The sequence below is a fragment of the Protopterus annectens genome, chromosome 9.part0 (assembly GCF_019279795.1).
Source record: "Protopterus annectens isolate FY-2018-M chromosome 9.part0, PAN1.0, whole genome shotgun sequence".
NCBI classification, from domain to species: Eukaryota; Metazoa; Chordata; order Ceratodontiformes; family Protopteridae; genus Protopterus; species Protopterus annectens.
Genome location: NC_056743.1, coordinates 194,593,909 through 194,614,030, shown reverse-complemented (window position 1 = coordinate 194,614,030; position 20,122 = coordinate 194,593,909). Strand labels below are relative to the sequence as shown.

At 39.8% G+C, this 20,122-nt stretch overlaps 1 protein-coding gene across 1 annotated transcript in view; it reads right to left on the bottom strand.

The window, feature by feature from the left end:
- USP47 (ubiquitin specific peptidase 47) overlaps positions 1–20,122 on the bottom strand; it is a 3,572,488-nt gene that overhangs the window by 433,296 nt on the left and 3,119,070 nt on the right. The window contains exon 27 of the mRNA XM_044082726.1: positions 3,404–3,519. Coding sequence (XP_043938661.1) covers positions 3,404–3,519 — 116 coding nt within the window. The remainder of the gene's footprint in view (positions 1–3,403; positions 3,520–20,122) is intronic.

Below are 20,122 nucleotides of genomic sequence, written 5' to 3'. Positions count from 1 at the left end.
ACTGTTGCTCACTCTGTTTTCAATGTGAGACTGCTTTGTTCAGCAGATGACTGTCAGTGATTTTGTTGTAAAATATGAAATAAAAGTTTTAATTTTAATACAACTTTGTGATTATTGTAAAAGAAAAATAGCAACATAGCATGCACACTGAAAGGCTTCAAAAGTTGTTCCTTGCAACTGGGGAGAAGTAATGGTATACTGGTGGGGCTTTGGGGGGGGCCCGGTCCATTACCCTGCCTAAGGCCGTATTTGACCATGATCCTGATCTGGTACTGCTGTAAACTTAGTACTTACTGCCCTACGAGTTTTGCTAGTGGCTGAAAAGGGTCAACAGACCACCTCACTTACCTGGTGAACAAATAGTAATAAATAAATATGCAATTCCCTCAAGACTGGCTGACTTGTGATGGCAGAATCATCATAGGAAATCTCATCATAAGATTTCAATTTCTTAAATCTGTTACCTTCAGACTTGCTTAAAAATCAGCACTATACAGAAAACATCACAGAAAATGATAAATTAAGTACATTCATTTTTTTTTGGTTTCACTCCTAATAGGTACACAGTGTGAGCAAACAGACAAAACACATGACATATGGATCACAGAACAGTTTTGAAAAGTTAGTTCTTAAATCCTCTCTCCTGTGTCACACTAAGCAAAACTGAGACAATAATGGGCAATTGAGAAAGTTTCTTAAAGGCCAGTTGTGTGAAACTGCATACCTTACTCAACTGAAAATTCCTCAAGAGGTCATTGTATTTAGCACCTTGACTTTACTCCAAGGTGCAGTGATTACGGTGTTGATTACAAGTCCACGGCACAATGAGTAGAATCCCACTGTGAGTGTGTGTGTGTGTGTGTGTGTGTGGGGGGGGGGGGGTCATAACAAAACATTTTATTATAAAACTTATCTCAAATATTTGGTTTCATTTAGAACAAATCTCAACAATTTACATTTGACAGAATGCCCAGGTTCTGGACTACTGTAGTGAAACAGTATAGCAATAACCCACACCTGGGTGTGGGTAATGCTGGATTTACCCACGGTTGGCGTGGTTTGGTCCCGAGGGCGAAGCCCGAGGGACCAAACAAAGCCAACCGTGGGTAAATACAGCATTACCCACACCCAGAAGTGGGTTATTGCTATTATACCATGACATTATTTAAGAAAAGAAACTATTACTTTTCTTAAATAATGGCATAGTATAATGCCTGTTTACTGCCCTTCCGCAGATGTCTGGCATCCGCGGCAGTTCTGATGTACTGCGGGCAAAAGCAACGGAGAAAGCAAGATCTCCGTTGCTTTTTTTTTTACTGTTTTCGCTATGTTAAATGGGTTTAACATAGCGAGACAGTTTTAAAATAAGCAACGGAGATGTCCGTTGCTTATTTTAAAACTGTCTCGCTATGTTAAACCCATTTAACATAGCGAAACAGTAAAAAAAGCAATGGAGATCTTGCTTTCTCCGTTGCTTTTTTTTAAAAACCTGTCTCGCTATGTTAAATGGGTTTAGCATAGCGAGACAGCTTTAAAATAAGCAACGGAGATCTCCGTTGCTTATTTTAAAGCTGTCTCGCTATGTTAAACCCATTTAACACAGCGAGACAGTAGAGTTATACTAATGGAAAAAAGTCCGGGCGACCGGACCTTTTTCCATTAGTATAACTCGATTTACAATGTGCACGCTGGCCAATCAGCATGCACGTTTTGGGGGGGGGTCATGGTATAATAAGAAATACATGACACCTTCAAAGCTGTAAAACTAACTATATGCCTGGAAAGGCACTGTTCCTTTTGGTATTTTATAAAATCAGTTAAAGAGCTTTACTTTCCATTTTGTCTCAGCAAAAACACTTCCTATCACTCTGTCAGGATAAGACTAGCAAGACCTGTAACTAAAAAAAAAATCCATAAATTAGTACTGATACCAAAATAAATCATCAGTTACTTCACAAATAAGTCACAGTTCATATCAGGTATACAGATCATATTGTACTGACAGCTGCACCCCTCAAATAGACTGACATACTTAAGGAAAAAAATAATTTAATAATAATAATCTAGTTTAAAGCTCATGGAAATATTTTTCTTCATTAAGTTTTCACAGAAGCCAAAATAATAGAAGAATCTTAAGACCTGCATGTATCCTGAAGAACTAGGTAAGACTTCAGGAGCTGGCTCCCTCCTGGGGCATATGGATTACAATAAACAGCAATTAATCCAGCTACATCCATCAGCTCTAGAAAATACTCTGCCAGAACTGCCCTTTGTAGGAAAGCAATAACATACACATCTAAAGACAGAGTACAAGGGTGGTGAAATATTACTGTTGCAATCTTCATCTGTCTGTTATATGTAATATAAACCATAGGTTGCTTAAAATAAACAGCTTGTTACACAAGTTGTTATTGGTCGACTTTAGTAATGCTGGTTTTATCAAAAAAAAAAAAAAAAAAATTATCTGAGGTAATGGTTTGTTTCATGACAGAGCACTCAGCTTTCCTCCAGTCTGAGTAAGTGAGAAGCCCAGAAGAAGAATGTTCACAGCAACAGAAGGTTCATTATAATATGACAGTGAAGGAAGCTCTATGACTAAAATCTATTACCAGGGAAAAGAAACAAACCTGTACAACCCCTCACTAGAGTGTTAAATTTCTTGGCATCAACGTCTCGAACACATAAAAAGCTGGTTATAATCAGAGACCAGATTATAATCTTCTATATTTGTGGTGTGTAAAGCAATATTTTCATTATTTACACATTTTTTTCTCAGATGTAATGGCTAAGTAGTGAGAAGCAACAGTAAATGTATTAACCTTAAAACAAATGGTTTTGATGTCCCCAGCAAGTGATTCAAATCAGAAATGGGGGGGGGGGGGGACAGGACAGAAAAACAAAAAAACTGAAATGAACAACCTAGAAAATTTGCCTGCTTAAACATTATTTGTTCCACCCAAGACAGTCCAAATTGCATAACTTATTTTGCAGGAAAGAGTAATTTTGAATGGAGACATGCATGATTGTACTTAAACAGCACTATCTTCTACAGACTTCCAAGTCAGTAGTCAGCACTCTGAAAAATAATCTTAGTTGGGAAATTGTGGAGGACAATACAATTTATGTACATTAATCTATAAGGCAACTGAAAATGTTCATCAAACCCTCATTTCCTGGTGTATAATTTGCCGTGCAAAGTAGAACATAAATCTATGCACAACACATTTCTGCATCATTGTTGCTCGATATCAAATATTCATGTTTGCTTCAGATGCTTTTCAGACTGAGAGAACACCAGAACTACAACAAAGCAAGTAGTTCTAACATAATATTTTATGAATGTATTGGTCAAACTGAGAAAGGATACAAGCAAAAGTTCCATATTCACTTGTATTACACTAACCTGTCAATGCTGAGGTCTAATCCACACTGCTCCCTGAGTTGTGGCAGAAGTTCTTCTTTGGACTGTCGCACAGTCATTCCTTTAGCAAACACTGCATCCATCAGAAACTTGCACGGCTGTAAGGAAATATACACTTGCTAGTCTAAAGCACATAGTGAAAACCTTACTCATTAAATTTGTATTTATTTACTGATTTAAAAGTTCATTAAATGAACAATCAATGACTCATACAGGGTATGTCTTTCACACGTTAAGAAAGTCAAATTCAGAAAATGAGTGATGAGTCCAAAACTAGACCATAAATGAAAAAATAAAGTTGTCTGACTGGCCTTTCATAACATTAAACATTCATAAGACAATTACATGACACCTAAATACTCACTTGCCAATGCCAGTTAGTGATGTATCATCTTTTCAAACAGGTAAAGATGCATAAAATGTAAAGGCAATATCTGTCTTAGTCTGTTAATTTTGACATGAACATGTAAAAGGATCATTAGCTGATGCTATTTCCACTTCTTCTGGTGAAATACTCTACATGTGTAGCATTAGGTTAACAAGAAGACATTGCAAATTCTAATAAATCCAGCATTAAAACACACCATACTGTAAAGGTTAACAGCCAAAATGTTCTGAAACTGAGGTAACAAAACAACAATACTAATACGTGTCACTAAAAGCACACAACTCTGTACACATAACAACCAACAGATTATCAGTGCAAGTAATACCTTTGACTTGAACTTGAAGAAAGCCAGTGAAAAGATATTCATAGTAAAGTCTCCTTCTCTGGAGACAAAGCTGTACTGCTGAGCACACTCATATTAAATACAATTACTTACCATAAATGATAGATTTGGAACAAGATCTCATCCTTGGTAGCACTGTAGTGTACGTGCCACCAACTGAATTTTCAATGACTGAAAAACTCCTAAGATACCTCTGTGTCAAATTACCTCTAACTTCAAGTTGTCACTACTGTTTGCTGGTGTCCACAGTCCCCAAGGCAGTTCCACTGCTTTAGCTACTACAAGAGTTGCCCTTTGCTTCATAGGATGTGATGTTGTCTGCTTATGCCCTACACTGATTTTCCCCATAAACCAGGCTAGAGTACAGTGGTAGGGTGCTGCTGCAGATTATCATCTTGTTTCTGCTCTGTCTTTATGGCAGATCATAACTTTTGTATATGGAAACATGATACATCCTCCATAATATTGTGGACAAAGTCACTTGGCTATGCTGGGGAGGAGCTTCTTGGAAAAATAAACAAAAGTTATGTAGTTACCATAATACTAAGATCCATGTTGTCCTCTTCCATTTGTCTCAATTCATGTGCAAGTAGAATCTGTCCGGATCCTATGCCGGCAACTTTCAGATTTTAGATCCAAGGCTCAGGCTCCTCCCCCTTCCAATAATCTCCCTCCACCCTAACAGTTCCTCAAATCGCATTTGCCCTCATATACAGAGTGAGCCACCTATGCCACTAGTAGACAGAAACAGCTGAACATGACAACAAAATACTGTCAAAAACCCAAGACCCCAGACAGGTCATTTGAGGGCCTAATATGGTGAAATTTTGGAAGGGGGGATGGAGGGAGGGAAGGCTGATACAGATGAAGACAACATGGCTCTAGAGTTATGTTAGGTACATAACCTTCATATCCAATGCTGTCTTTTGTCTATTTAAACTTATGGAACAGAGTCCCCAGCTACCACAAACCCTGGGAGGACTTATGGAAGGATATTCTGGAGAATGGTGGAGCCAAATGAAGCCCTATACTTACAATGCAGTTTAGGTTTGTAATGAGAAACTAATGTGTGGACTGTATATAAAGTAGCTGCAACAGAAATATCATCAATGGAAACTCTGGAAAAGAAAGCTGCAGAGGTTGTTACTGCTCTTGGTGAACGTGCTTTAGGTTTGTTAGGCAGTGACAGTCCCTTGGCCCTACAATCAAATGTGGTACAACTAAACAGCCATCTGGACAATGTGACCTTGAAGACACTAGCCCCTAACTTTGTTTTAGCAAAGGAGAGAAAGAGTTGGTTAGATATCCTGAAATCCTTCTTATGATGCAAACAGAAATGTAACTGACGATAAACATCCAACAAATGTTTAAGAGATATTTGCCTTTTTTTAGAGAAATTAGGGAAAAAACCCACATATGGATGAATAGTCTGACTTATGAAAGACGTGTAAACAACAGTGGAAAGGAAAATGAGATTTGTTCGGATGGGCACCCTATCTTTATGAAAGGCAAGATATAGTAGGTTACAAGACAAGGCCTGGAATTCTGAAATCCTCCTTTCCGAGCGGATAGCCATAAAAACTAGGGCTTTCCAAGACAAGAATTTCAGGTCCACTGTAGCTGCACGTTTAGAAGGGGGTTTTAGTCAAGGCCTGTAGTAATATCATAATATCCTAAGGTCTAACAGGATCCTTTAAAGGAAGATAAAGATGAAAATGCCTTAGAAAGCTTCAGAGATGCAAGAGAAGTCTGTCCTTGCCCAGTATAAGATTTTTTCCAGTTGCTTCTGTAATTTTCCTGGCAGAAGACTTCTAAGATGATAAGATGTGAATAACAATGGAGAAAAGCCTGGAATTTCAGGCCATCACTGAAAGAGAAACCAAGTAGTCAGACTCAAGGGTTTGATTTCATGGGTGAGGTTTGCCAGATGGATGAAAGTTCAGATCCATCAGGGGATCCCACACCCATGGGTGGTACTCCATATAAGGCCACAAGAAGGGGAACCATACTTGTCAAGATCAAAAGGAGGTTGTGCAACTCACCTTTGTCTTGTACCAGGGTACTTTCTGAAGAAATCTAGTTATCAGTGGAGTTAGAAGGCAAGAGCACAGGAGACCCAGGGGCTAACAGTGGACTAAAGTGTCCCTTAAGGACTACCTTTTTTGGGGGATTAGGACAAAATAGCAGTGCATTTGGTGCTGGAGGGGGTTACAAAAAGGCTGCAGCAAGGCTAGGTATAAAAGCTAATATTCAGGAAGCTAATCCCCCCCCCCCAAAAAAAAAAGTTGAAAATAGTTATCTTAGTCCAGAAAAATCACTTATCTGACTATCCTGAAGAACACAGTGAAAAAAGCATTGAGCCCTAAAGACCATGTCTGGCAAAGCAGACAAAGAGAAATAGCTGATACATTCTTCTGAATTCATTTGCCCTATGCAAGTAAAATCTCAACAGTCTGTGCATATCCAGACATCCAGGGAAAGTAGAGACTTCTCTCTCCTGAGTTCTGTGCATTGGGGTTAAAACTAGTACCTGAATGGTATAATTTAAAGTTAATATTGTAACAACTTTAGGCATAAAATGGGGATTTGGTACTCGGGACCACCCTTCCTAATAGAACACTAAGAAGGGTTTTCTGCTCAGTAAGTCTTGTAATTATGAAACACGCCTAGAAGCTGTGATTACCACCAACAAAAGTATTTTTACAGAAAGGAATTGGTAAGGGCATGAAGCTGCTAGCCCAAAAAGGGATGTCAGTATATCCAACATGTAACTCAGGTCCCAAAGTGGATTTGGTTGTCTTCTAGAAGGTCTAAGGTGAATCACTCCTCTCACATACTGCTTAACAAAAGGTCCAGAATAAAGGAGGAGGGTCTGTGGGTAAAAATGCTGAAACTACAGAAGCATCAACATTTTTGGAAATGTAAGCTAAGCCATATGTACAAAGGTCTGACATGTATTCCAGGACAAGAATCACCCTAGCTTTCTGGGGTCTAGTTGCCTGGAATTGCCCCAGAAGGAAAACATTTTCTATTTTTATAGGTATGACTTTCTCGAAATAGGCTTCCAAGTCTCCTTCATAACATTTAGCATGTCACTCTGAAAAAAAAAAATCTGTACCTGTCTGGGCAGATTAGAGAGAGATCATCCAGGCTGACATACACAGACTGTCGGCCTGGATGACAGATTAAGTGCATGCAGGCTGGGGTGTAGTAGGATCTCCTTTTTAAGAGTTCCAATCTCTGTAGTAGTACCTTGTGTTTTACTCTTGCCATGTGGAGTAAAAGAGTGAGCCAGTGCTGTCTTGGGCAAAAATGAGCTATGAAAATCATTTTTGGTTTCTCACCTTGTACTTCTTTCAATACTATGGGTATCAAGGGTACAGAAAGAAAAGCATACAGAAACAAACCTGTCCAATCCAGGCTCTTTGGAGTTGCACTCCTTGAACAGAACTTTATCAGCCTATTCAGATGAGAAGCAAGCAAGTCTATCTCTGATACGCACCACTTGCTTGTTAGTTGTAGAAATGTGTCACTGTGAAGCAAACATTCTTGTGGGTCTGCTACTGCATTGTGGTCTGAATGGATGTGTGTCACTTTCAAAGACAATTCTTTCTGCAATACCATTTCCTGGGCTTGCTTGGCTAATGTGCATTGTTAGTAGATGTGCAAGTCCCTGCTTGTTTATGTACTACACCACTATGGTGATGTCTGATTGAACTAGGAAGACTCCATCTAACATGGCTGGGAGAAGCACTGTTAGAGTTTGGATAAGGGCTATCATTTCCTTGATAATGATGGATTTGTCCCTCATACCATGCTGCCAAGCTCCCAGAGAAACATCTGAGGAATCTGTCATCAGTGTCATGGTGTGCTAATTTTACCTGCAGGACATTCCATTTTTCAAAACGCAATGCTGGGTCCACTATGAGATTTCTCTTCTGATACAAGGCAGCAAGGAGTAAAGGTTTCCAAAGCGTGGAAGTGCTGGGTCCATGTGTTCCTTAGATACCACTGATATTTTCACATATGAAGGCATGCTTAGGGCACCATGAGAACCCATGCTGTCATATGTCCCCTAACAATCTCAGGTACTCTGCTATAGTGATCTTTTCCTTTGCGAGAATACATTAAACAATTCTGAAAGCATTAGCTTCTTGTCCCAGGGGAGGAAGGCCCTGAATTAACCAGTCTTGCACCAAGGAAGGTCAAAGTCTGGGAAGTGACAGCAGGGGATTTCTTCCTGTTTACAAGCAATCTTATCTCTGCAAAACATTTTAGGGAGAAATTCAAGACACTCAAAGCAGCCTGGTAGGACACTGCTAGAATGAGGGAATTGCCTAATTAACAAAATATTTGAATTCCCTTTGGCCTGCAAAAGCCACCGGCAGAAATTTTAGGAAAAGTCTGGGTGTAGTGGACAAGCCAAAGAGCAACGCTATGAATTAAAAGCAGTTTCCCTCCTGCTGTAAATCTTCATAACTTTCTGTGTTTTTTGATTACTGTAATATATAGCTATGCATCTTTGAGACTGAGGGTTGCCATGAATGCTCCTTGAGGGATAAGTGGTAACAGTGTCTGCAACGTGAGCATTTTGAACTTACGCACTTTCAAAAACTGGTTTAGAAAGGAATGGTCTAAGATGCATCTATAAATACCCTCTTTTCTTGGTACCAGGAACAACATGTAATAAAATCTTGTGCCTTCTCCCTTCCATGAAGCACTTTTTTCTAATGCCTGTGTCTAATATGTCTCTGATTACAGGAGGTATAAACTGTGTTTGGTCCCTGGGGACTGGAGGAAAATATCTTAACTGCGGTCTTCACAGAAATTGCAGACAATATTTTTCTTTTAAAATGCTTAGCACCCATTTGTCTTAAGTTACTGCCTTCCAATTGTTAATATGGGCAGACAAGCTTCCTTCAGGTTTTGGGTGAATGTGGGGGGAGGGGAGGGAAATGAGGAGGACTTAAGGGAGGGGGCAACCAATATAAGAGTCATGGCTGATCACTCTGGGACCCTTGGCTTCTCTTTGAGTCTAGCCTGACACTCTTTTTTTGTGTTTACCTTTCATCCCTTTTCCAAACCTGATTGGTTCTTGTGCGAGAATGGAGGGCCAGACCTTGACTGGGAAATTCTTACTGCATCTACGGATAAAGGTTAGAAAGATCTACCTAACAGACTAGACTATCCTTCTCCTCCATTTTTGTACATTTCCTGTGAAGAGGGGTGTCTAAAGAGAAAATCATTCCATAAGGGGGATTAAGGATACCTGACTTCACGCTGTCTAGAAGGGGGAAAGTTTACAATCAAGCATGTTTCCTAATGACTGACTTTGTGGCTGCTGTTCAAAAAGATGCAGGTACAGCATCACAACTATACTCTTGGAATGCTTGGCGACTGAATAAGAAAGATCACAATGGCCCAGCAACCCCTGTTTTAGATCTTTATCTTTGATCCCATTCACCTTGGTCCTCATATGCTCTAGTAAGATATGCAAACAACACAGCATCAGAGACTAGCAGTTCAAAGCCCTAAAATAAATGGTACCAGAGGTGGATAAGTTCCCCCAATATACCCTGAGCTCTGCTCTCTAACACTTGGGATATGATTCCCTGTTGGACCCAAAACTGTTCTCTTACTAGGACCCACAGACATCACACCTAGATCAGTTAAAGGATTGTTACGTAAATACCTGTGTGAATCCCTAACCCTGTTTCCTATGAGCAGCAAGGAGGGAGTCAAGCACTAAAGATGCATTTTCAAAGACACTCTCCAGGACCCTGTAGCACTGGTGGGGTAGCTAGTGGCCTAGGATCAGGAAGCCCCATGAAAGCTCTACATTTTTTTAGTTTTCAGAGTAGTTCTTGGAGCCCCACTGATTAGCTTCTTTTATTTTGTGGAGATTATTTCCAAAGGAGAAGTCCTCTGGTGGCCAGGCAGAGCAAAGGGGGTCTTCAGTGTTTGAGTCAGTCTTAAGATTATGTAAATATGCCCATATATGCTAGCTCATCAACTTCAGAATCTGAGGAGTCCATTTGTTTCAGGGGTATCCATCTTTCACTTTTTGTGAAGAAATTCAGACACAGATGGCATGCTTGCTTGAGGTCTATTAAATTTTAGGTAAGATGGTAACGTTACAGCTAGCTGAAACAGAATATCTGTGGTAGTAGCCTGGACACTGATTTTCCAAGGCACTGTCAGGCCTAGGCTGAGGCAAGATGGACTTTAGTGACTTGTGCTTTTGAGGCCTTCGGTCTTTGGTAGGTTTTCAAGACCTCAATACACCCACCAGAAATGTCTTCTTGTATAAAAATCTTACAGCTCCTATCTTCCTCTTCAGTTATCAAAATGCAGGCTTCTGTAGCTGAAGAATCTGCAGCCCCCAGACTTCTAGGATGGCTGTAGACTGATAATAATTCAGCTCTCAAAGTGTGAAAACAGAAACTGAGAAACAACAGCTAGTTATATTGTCAGCCTGAGTAAAATTCACTTACTGGCTAGTAAGTACACTGACTGGATGCAAACAAAGAAGAAACTAAGACAGCCTGAAAGAAAATCAAATAGAAAAGTTGAAGAGAAAACGCTGACTGGGAAGAATCCTGGAGGTGTTTAGCAAAAAGCAGTTCAAGGTCTAGCTTTGGTGCAAGATATCATAACCTAGAGGAAAAAATGTTAAATATGCTCAGAGCTGAATAAAATAAAAGAAACACTGAAAGAGTATATTAACTCAAATAAACGGCTCGAAAAATGGAAGAAGTTTAAAAATATATTAAGATGAGCTAATAAACTGCAAAAATCAGAGGATGAAATGAAGAAAAGGCTGGCTGACTATTCCAGTAATCAGAGATGTTTCAAAAAAATTAGAGGACAAAGCACACATGGAAAATCTGAGGTTGTCTGCTGTACCAAAGAAACTGGAAGGAACAGAGTGTATTAAATTTATGAAGGCACAAATAAGCAACTGGACTGGACTGGTATTCCACAGCATGAACAGTTAAATGAAAGGGCACACCGGTGTACACTCCAAATCTGTTCATGAGAAAGCAGTCAAGACCTTTATTAGCAAATATGCAAAGCTACCAGCAGAGAGAGTTGATCCTGACAAAACACTGGCAAAGGGGCAAATTATTAAAAGTTGGAGACAGTACAGTGTTTGTAGAAAATTATTATTCACTGTACACCAGGCAGAAGAGAAACAAATTTATTCCAGTAATCAGGGCATGTCGAGAGGTAGCTGTAACATTCAAGCTCCTGTATCTAGCTGTCCCTTTTTACCTGGAGGATCAAAGTCACTTTTGATGGAAAAAGAAATGCAAAACATTATCCAACAAAAAAGTGAGTCATCAAGCAGAATGGGACTCTGCTTTCTCATTCTTCAGATAATAAAACACATGGAGAGACTTGCCAATGAAACCTTTTCCACTGTTCCAAAAGAAAATGCTTGAGACAGAGAAACCCACAGGAGCTGACCAGAAGAATTCGGATTAGCTTAAAATTGAACCAGAATCTGGAGTTGTTAGATGCTGATGAACAGGAAGACGGCCAGCAATACAGAAATTAGTGAATAAATGTGAGACTGCAGAGCCTCAGTTGCATTTGTGAAATATGACTGTATAAACGTGGAAAGAGTGGACTTTTGTCGATTTTGTTAAACTTGTAGGGAACTGAAAAGCATTTGCCACACTCTGTGTCATTAAAGTTTGGAAGGACTCTCAGGGGAAGGGCAGAGGAAGGAAAGAGGTAACTGTAAGTAAAACAATTTCTGTTCTTACCTGAATTTCTATGAAACACTTCATACATTGCATATTTTACAGTAAACTATTTTAAGTTGTTTTTGTATGTGATAAAGCTAGCAAAGTTAACAGATACCTCTTTCTTCTTTCACTTCACTTTCTTTCATCTTTCTGGTAGTAAGAAATGCAGGTGTTACAACAGAAAACAGGAAAAAAGCTAAACAAAAGCATGTTTCGGTTAACAGGCTGTAATCCTGGGTTGTTGAGTGGGGGATGGGGTGTAAAAGTATAGAGATTATAACATACAGAGGTGTGGTATGTTTTCTCTTACTTTTGCATAGGTGAATGCCTGGATTAAGATCCTTGACTTAGGCTCACAGGTGTACACTACGCTAATGACAACTAGGGCCCTTATAAACCAAGCCATGCAACCCAAATGTGACCCACACATTTTCTTTTTATACAAGTGGTGATTTACTGACTGCCTCTGTCCATCAGACGCACAGAATCCAGATCAGAGGGTGAATTTCCAATTACCCATCAATTTTGTTGAAAGCAAAATTTAGGTATTTTAATCTAGTAGATCTGATGTTGTTTGTTTTGCAGATGTGCAAAGTTTCATCAAAACAGGTTCCAGGCATTCCGTGCATGCCAGGCAAACATCGCCTCTCAGAAGTCTATATGGTACTGAGTAAAGAGACAGGGCTTAGAGGCAATCAGCACAGAACATTGTGTTTACATCCTGTATTCCTTTTGTAAGGAACCTTTGTGGATTTTCCAGATGCTGCATGTGTCTGAACAGGAACATACCAAAGAAGGCATTACACTCTGTGATGAGATTGATGAGGGCTGAGTACAGTGGTATGATGACCTCTCTAGACCTAGATGCCATGCCTTTGCTTATAAGCTGAGCAACATAGAGGGATTTTCTTACTACCTTGGACATATGCTCGTCGAAGACTGGATTGCTATCTACATGAGTTCCCAGATCACTGACTATCAAATCAACTTTTAAGGGTGTTTTATTGAGGACATAGTTACCTGGGGTGGTATATTTCCCAAAAGGTACAATAATGCATTTCTTGGTATTGAGTTTTAAGCCATGGCTTTGGCACCAAGCACTTGTATTAGACCTTCCTCAAAGGTGTTCTCATCTTTGGAGGATTCAACGAATGCTCCCAGTTTGCAATCATCTTTTTTTTTAAAACAAGAAACATTTTTATTAAATTATCACTTATGATATATGCAACCATACATTTCTATAAATGAAAACAAACCATGTTGACATAATTCTAGTTGCAAACCGTATATATCACAAATCATATTGACATAATTGCAGTTGCAAGTATTATACATCACTTATAATCTATCTAGTCATTGCCAGTCATACATTACATATCTCATTTAAATCCTGCCTTCTTTTAAAAATTGTTCCGCCTCTGCATGTATTGTTCCCACAATTCCCATTTTTCCTATGTAATTTACTCCTACCCTTTTCTAAAGAGCCCAATTCCAGTTGTTTTATCTCTGTTACTATACTCACTACTTCTAGTAAATCTGGTTTATACTTTGATTTCCATGTGCTACTAATTGCTTTTTTGTCAGCCACCATAATTAAGACTCAGCAAGGCCTTATTATGTCTAGGCAATTCTGATTCTGCATCATAGGTCAAAAAAATCATTTCCTTAGTTGCACCAATTTGCTCACCCAGTATTTCTGACAGCGCACTCCACAGGGAATCTTTAAAGTCTGCCAACTCATTACACTCCCAGAAAACATGTTCCCAATTACCTTTCTTCCTCATCATACCTCCAACATTTTCTGTCTACCTGAGGAAAAATTCTTTGGAGTCTACTTGGGGTATAAAATATCTATGTAAACACTACCAAGAAAAGATCCTAAATCCTTTAGACTTTGTTGCATATTTGGGAGACATACATATAACCCACATTGTTTCTTTTGTGAATTGCTTATCCAATCTCTCTTCCCAATCCTTTCTAACCTACTCTGATTCTTATAGTTATCATGCAATAGTTTGCTCTACTAATTATTACTTTGTTAACAGCAGCTTCTGTTGTAGATTATACTAAAAACTCTGCTGGTCTTTCACTTGGGATCCCCTATTTTTTCCCTTTGCCTAGACTCTAATATCAGTTCTTGATACTGAAGGCAATCTCTAGCCTGCAGTCCAAATAAATTCTTGGCCTCTTCCAAGTCTATGTTCTTTCCCTAATTATTTGCTCTCAATACCTTGGTTTACCAAGTACTGTGGTGGTAGTGCTGCGGTAGCCTTGTCGCCTCACAGTAAGACGCTGTCCTGTTCGATTCTCAGCTAGAGCATCTTCTGTGTGCAGACATGCGTGAATGGGCGTACCTTCGTTGAAGGTTGTGTCAGGGCTAGCAACTCAGCACGTAAAAATCTACTGCCAATCATTAGCGGACTGGAGTTCCGCTGTGGCGACCCCCTAACCGGGAAAAGCCGAAAGACACAACAACAACCTTGTTTTACCAGTTTTCTCCAATAAATTCTAGCCCCCTCTTGCCTACTGTCTATACCCCTAATTGCAGTCATCCCTAGCATCAGAATTTCCTTTCTCCATTCCCATGTTGGCTTAGTTCTTAGAATAATTTCTGCTACTTTATGAATATAACATTCTGCATGGTTACTATTATTTTCCTTAAGGATCTGCCTCCAAAATCCCAGTCTTTCCTTGTTTCTTGAGCTTCCCCATTTCATAATCATCCCTTTCCTCTTTGAATAATAGGTTTCTGCTTGTGTTATGTATAGGGGCCTTAACTGTGTAGTTCTGAAATACCCTTTTAAATGGGGATAATTCCAAACTGCCTCGTTCAGTTGGAAGAACCTGCTTATCCCACTTGACTCTTGCCATCTCCCCCTCTCAGACAAAATCCTTCAGCATTTTACTAACTGCTATCCACAACTTCTCCTCTAGCTGATAAAAAATATGCCTGACCTGTGTATAAAACTAAGGGAACTAAGTCTGCAATCATCTTTGAACTTGGTCAGCCAAAAGTCTTTGACATACGAAAAGTAGATGCCAACGAGAAGTGGGCCCAACACCTAGCCCTGGGGAACTCCACTAGTGGCCAGCCTTTGTGTGGAGGTGGCCTCACCAACACTAATCTCTTAGGTCCTATCAGTGAGCCAGCTAGCTATTCATCATGTTATAAAGGGGTTTATACCTAGTTCCAGAAGTTTGTTGACAATACCCAAGTGAGGTATTGTATCAAATGCTTTAGCCAGCTCTAGGTAGGCAGTATGCAGTACTTTCTCCTCATCCATTGCCTTAGTGACCTTTTCAAAGAAGTCCATCAGATTCGGCAAGCATGACCTTCCTTTGATAAAACTAAACTGGGATGGATCCTGTGTCTGGAGGTCTCCTATGTCCCTGCTGATAATTTCCATGATAACTTATTCATGGCTTTGCAAATAAGAGCAGTCAGACTAGTGGGTCTGTAGTTTCCAGGATCTGTTGAAGGTCCTCCCTTATGAAGGGGGTGGACAGTTGCGTTCTTCCATTCACGTGGCACAAAGCCTCTTTTAATTATAGGTAAATAAGAACTTCAGGGGTCCTGATAAGTCATATTTTAGATTATTCAGGAGGTACCCTGGGATGTTAGTGGGGCTTATTGATGCCGTGTTCTTGGCTTTAGTAAGTGCATCCAGTACATACTCCCTGGTTATAATTAGAAGGGTTATGTTTGAGGGGTTATAGTTGGGGGAGAGTGGGGTAAAGATAGAACTGAATTTGTCCGCTAATAGGTTTGTTTTATCGTCAGGCTCAGTGAATGTGGCACCATTAACCACCAGTTCAGAACATTGTTGTGTGCAGCCCTTGAGGTTCTGACATAGTTGTAGGTCATCTTAAACCTGGGATGCTATCTTAATCTCAAGTTGGCTTTGCTTGACCTAATTAACTCTCATAGGCTCATAGGAAAGTACTAGGCTATTGGCCCTAGGGCCTATATAAGCCTAGCCAAACTATACCCTGGCTTTTGCCACCCAAGAAAATTATTTTCCTGTGCCCCTGTCAAGCTGAGCCACAGAAGTGATCCCTGGGGTGAATTTCCTATCTCCCATCCAATCCTCAAGATTTTTCTTGAAGAGTGCTAATGAGGAGCTTTGTTTGATATAGATAGGTAGTTTGTTCCAGAGTAATGGGAAGTCTCTGGGACAGGAATTTATCCCTCCAGCGTGTTTTGATTATTGTGGTGACAAGGTTTAGGTCCCTAGAGCATGTAGCGAAGGGATTGGGATTTCTTTAAGTGGAGCATGTCCAACAGCTCTGGGTTAGACATAGCTTTGCATGTTAGGCAGAGATCGCTTCTGAGGAGGCAATATGCGACAAAGTAAAACTGGAGTTTTTTGAGATGGTCTGGTAAGGGCATCTGTTTGAGGCTGGTAATCCTCTTTGTGAGGTATTTCTGTGGCCTTTCCAGCTGTTGTAGATGTCTTGTGAGGTACATACCAAAAGGAGAGTTGTACTCTATAATGGGTCTAATGAGTGATGAGTACAGGGGACCAATGAAGAGAAAGCTTTTGGGATGAGGTGTGCCACGTAGAAGGATTTCCTGACTACTGTGGTGATGTGATTATCAAAGGAGTTGCCTATTTATTTTGATGAGAGTGTTTTTATCTTCATGGAAATTATCCTTCCTGATTTTTGATACATTTTTTTTTCTTTTGCTGTATATCCTGTTTAATTTGGGATGCTACTTGGGTGGTTTGTTTCTAGGACTAATTTGGCTTGGAATAGTTACTAACTGCTACTGGTTTTAATGGTATTATGGAGTTGATTTTATTTAATTTTTGAAGGATACAGCTTTTACAGTCCTTACCAGAGAAGATGAGACATGGGGGGAGGGTGCAGGATTAACCCATATTTGTAAGAACGAGGTAGAGTATACTGGAGTCTCTAGTGGGTGTATTCAATATTTGGTAAAGTCTGTTTCTATTTACGAAGTCCAGAAATTTCTATGCCTGTAGATTTGAGGCTTTGTAGGATTTCCAGTCTACAGAAGGGTAAAGTCTCCCATGAGGAGTGTGTTAGGTTGGATGGTAAGTGTCTCCAGTCGGTCAAAGTACGCTTTGTGAGCTTCTTGGGAGATGAAGGGTGACCTATAGCTGACTAGGATATGGTATGGGATTTTGCCTATGGTGAGCTGCACATGCAGGAATTCCAGCACTCCATTCAGTTTGACCACCCTAGAGGTATGCTTGTTACTGCTCAGTGGCAGGAGCCGAAACCAAAAACTTCACTCCCTCCCTGACCTCCTCATACTCAAGAATGTAGACATCTGTGCAGTTACTGAGAAGTGGTTTAAAGCATCATAAATTACACCGGTAGTGCAATGTTTCAGTGCCTTCTACATTTTTAGATCAGTAGCTGCACAGACGAGGAGGTGCCCAGTATACATAAGTAACATCTTGAGGTTCAGTTGAGCTGATTTGCTATGTCAGTAATTGTGTCAATATGGCAATGCCAAAAAAAGCCACTATGGGGCGGATAAAGCTTTAATCAGTATTCAAAAGCCTAGAGGGAAGAAGTTCAGACCATCCGTAGCAAAGCAACGTGGTCTGTTAACCATGTCTTCCAACCTGACAAATACTGGATCTACCTTAGAATGACACAAGAAGAACAATCAGTTGTTGAAATCAATCATTTTTTTGCTCATACTGTGGCATCATCCTCAGTGATGGTAATATGTTGCTCAATGTTAGGCTCATGCCAGCCTAAGATACAACCTGAAAGTTCCATAACATCTCTCTTCATATAGTCCAGGGAGGTATATCTCAGGTCATTTACACTTACGGGGACGATGACGGAATCATACTGGTAGCTGTGGAGTAATGACTTGACTGCATGCATGATCTGGCAGATTCTGATAACCAACTAACAATTACCTTCTCCTTGTTCAGCCTGGTTAGAGGTGCACCAGTATATCTTACAATGGAGTCCTCTATGACGACAGTTCTGGGAAGTGTATGTACTTGCCTTAGGGGCTTAGTGTTTGGGGCTCCACTGAGAGTAACAGTATGTCTGGTGTTAGAGGGGGTTTTTTTCTGTGTGCCTTTGGGTTTCTGAGATGGCTTTGACAAATGTATGATCTCAGTAAGCTTTGTTGTTGAGGAATACTGCTTTTAAGTGCCTCAGCATATGTTACTCTGTGAGTGCTGTGTACTACGTGAGGTGAGTGTTGTGTGCTTAGTTTCGACAACTTGATGTGCACTTGCATGGGAGGGTTTAGCCTCGACTGTCATTGTGTAAGTACACCTCTCACCATACCCCTCAACCTGTTAGAGCAAGAAATCTGGACAAAGGTAAAAATAATGGGGGGACAAAGGCCTAAAAATAGGGACACTTTTTAAATATTGTTCTTACAGACTTAGAAAGTTGATAGAATTAACAGGTTATGCATTAGCATGAATTTTCTGAAGGATATAAATTTTGAAATTCAAATGCGTGCCATTATTTTTTTACTTCTTCCACAATGATTTCTCAGTAAACCGCAATTTTATGAGAAACAGACCAAAAATATGAGGCAAAAATCTGGACATTCTGCGAAAATCTATACACATACTGTGTCTGCTTCTTTAAGAATTAAGTGGTTGTTAGCAGCAAACATGATACAATTGCTACATTGTCTCAAGATGCCCATATCCACCAAGCTGGCTACAGAGACGTTAGACAATTGCATATCCACACTGTCCAATTCTTTGATTTGTGAGCTACAATGGGATGGTGTATTATAGGTTCATAGACAGTACTAGGCTAACTGCCCTTGCAAGCCATTTTAAGCCTAGCCAATTATCCCTTGTGAGAATCAAATCCTGCACCTTGTGTTTGTAGAGCAAACACCTTAACCATTAGGCCACCTTCCCAAATTGGGGTTAGAAGGCTATTAAGGATGCTTTATCGAAGCAGATTATGCTAAACAGTACTAAATTCTACTAACTTTAATATGTTTATGCAAAACTAAATATAACTAAACCTGTACATATTGACATTTGACTCCCAACTAGCTGCTCTAAGCTTGTTGGCACACAAGGTATTTGCTCTATTTTCCTGCTTTACAGAATGCAATTTTATGAAATGTTCTTTGTAGGCATTTGCTACTGTACACTGCACTACTAACCCATGCAAATGTGCAAAATTTATATAGCAACACAGAAAAAAACAGAAAACTAATCATATCAATTTTAAGTGGAAACAAGCAAACATGAAAACATGGAATATAATGCATAGTTTTCCTTTAGCAACAAATGTTTCATTCTTTTAGGCTGCAACAGAGGACTACATTTTTCTTTTTTCTCTTGTTTCCATGGAAACAAGCTGATAATTGAGCAACAAAAGACAGAAACCTGGTTTCTTCAAGGTTAAAAGATAATGATTTCTGAAAGCATGCAAGTTGTTTTCAAATCTGGGGAGGGGGAGAAAGATAAAGAACAATTAGTGTAAATAGAAGCACAGGCAATAATGTGTGTCTTAGCATGGATAATATCAATTTCAGGTTACTCAGGGCCTGTGTTAGGCACCTGTCTGTTGGGCATTAATGTTTCTATTAAGAGGATTAAACTTCAGTATTTGAAGATGTACATAGTTATGTGTATTTGTATTAAGTTAATAGGTTATGGGGGTGTTCTGGGTAGGGTTTTTTTGAGGGTTTCTATTAAAACAAAATTCTTGTAAAATGTGACATAGGTTCCAATGCTGTTAAGAAAAGAAACTGTATAAAGATTTAATCTGCCAAACATTAAAGGGTGCATGTACCACAAAAGATGGAAATCTTCTTTTGGCTTTTCCCATTAGGGGTTATCACAGTGGAACAACGGTCCACAGAAAGACTGGCAGGGGAGTTGTACAGTGTCAAGTTGCCAAAATGGTGCCCAACCTTCCACAGAAGGCACACACACACACGCACCTAAGGCCAATTTAGAGAATCTAATACACCTGCAGCATGTCTTTGGAAAGTGAGAAGAAACTGGAGCACCTGGAAACTCACGAGAGCAGGGAGGAAATGCAAACTCCATACAGAAAGCACCCCAGCTGAGAATCAAACCAGAGAAGCTCTTGATGTGAGGCGGCAATGCTAACCTCTGCACCATTGCAGCCACCCATCACACATCACAAAATCTGGAAATAAACATTTAAAAAAGCTGCCATATAAAAATGGCAGGAATAATTATTTTTTATCATAATGGCAACACTATCCA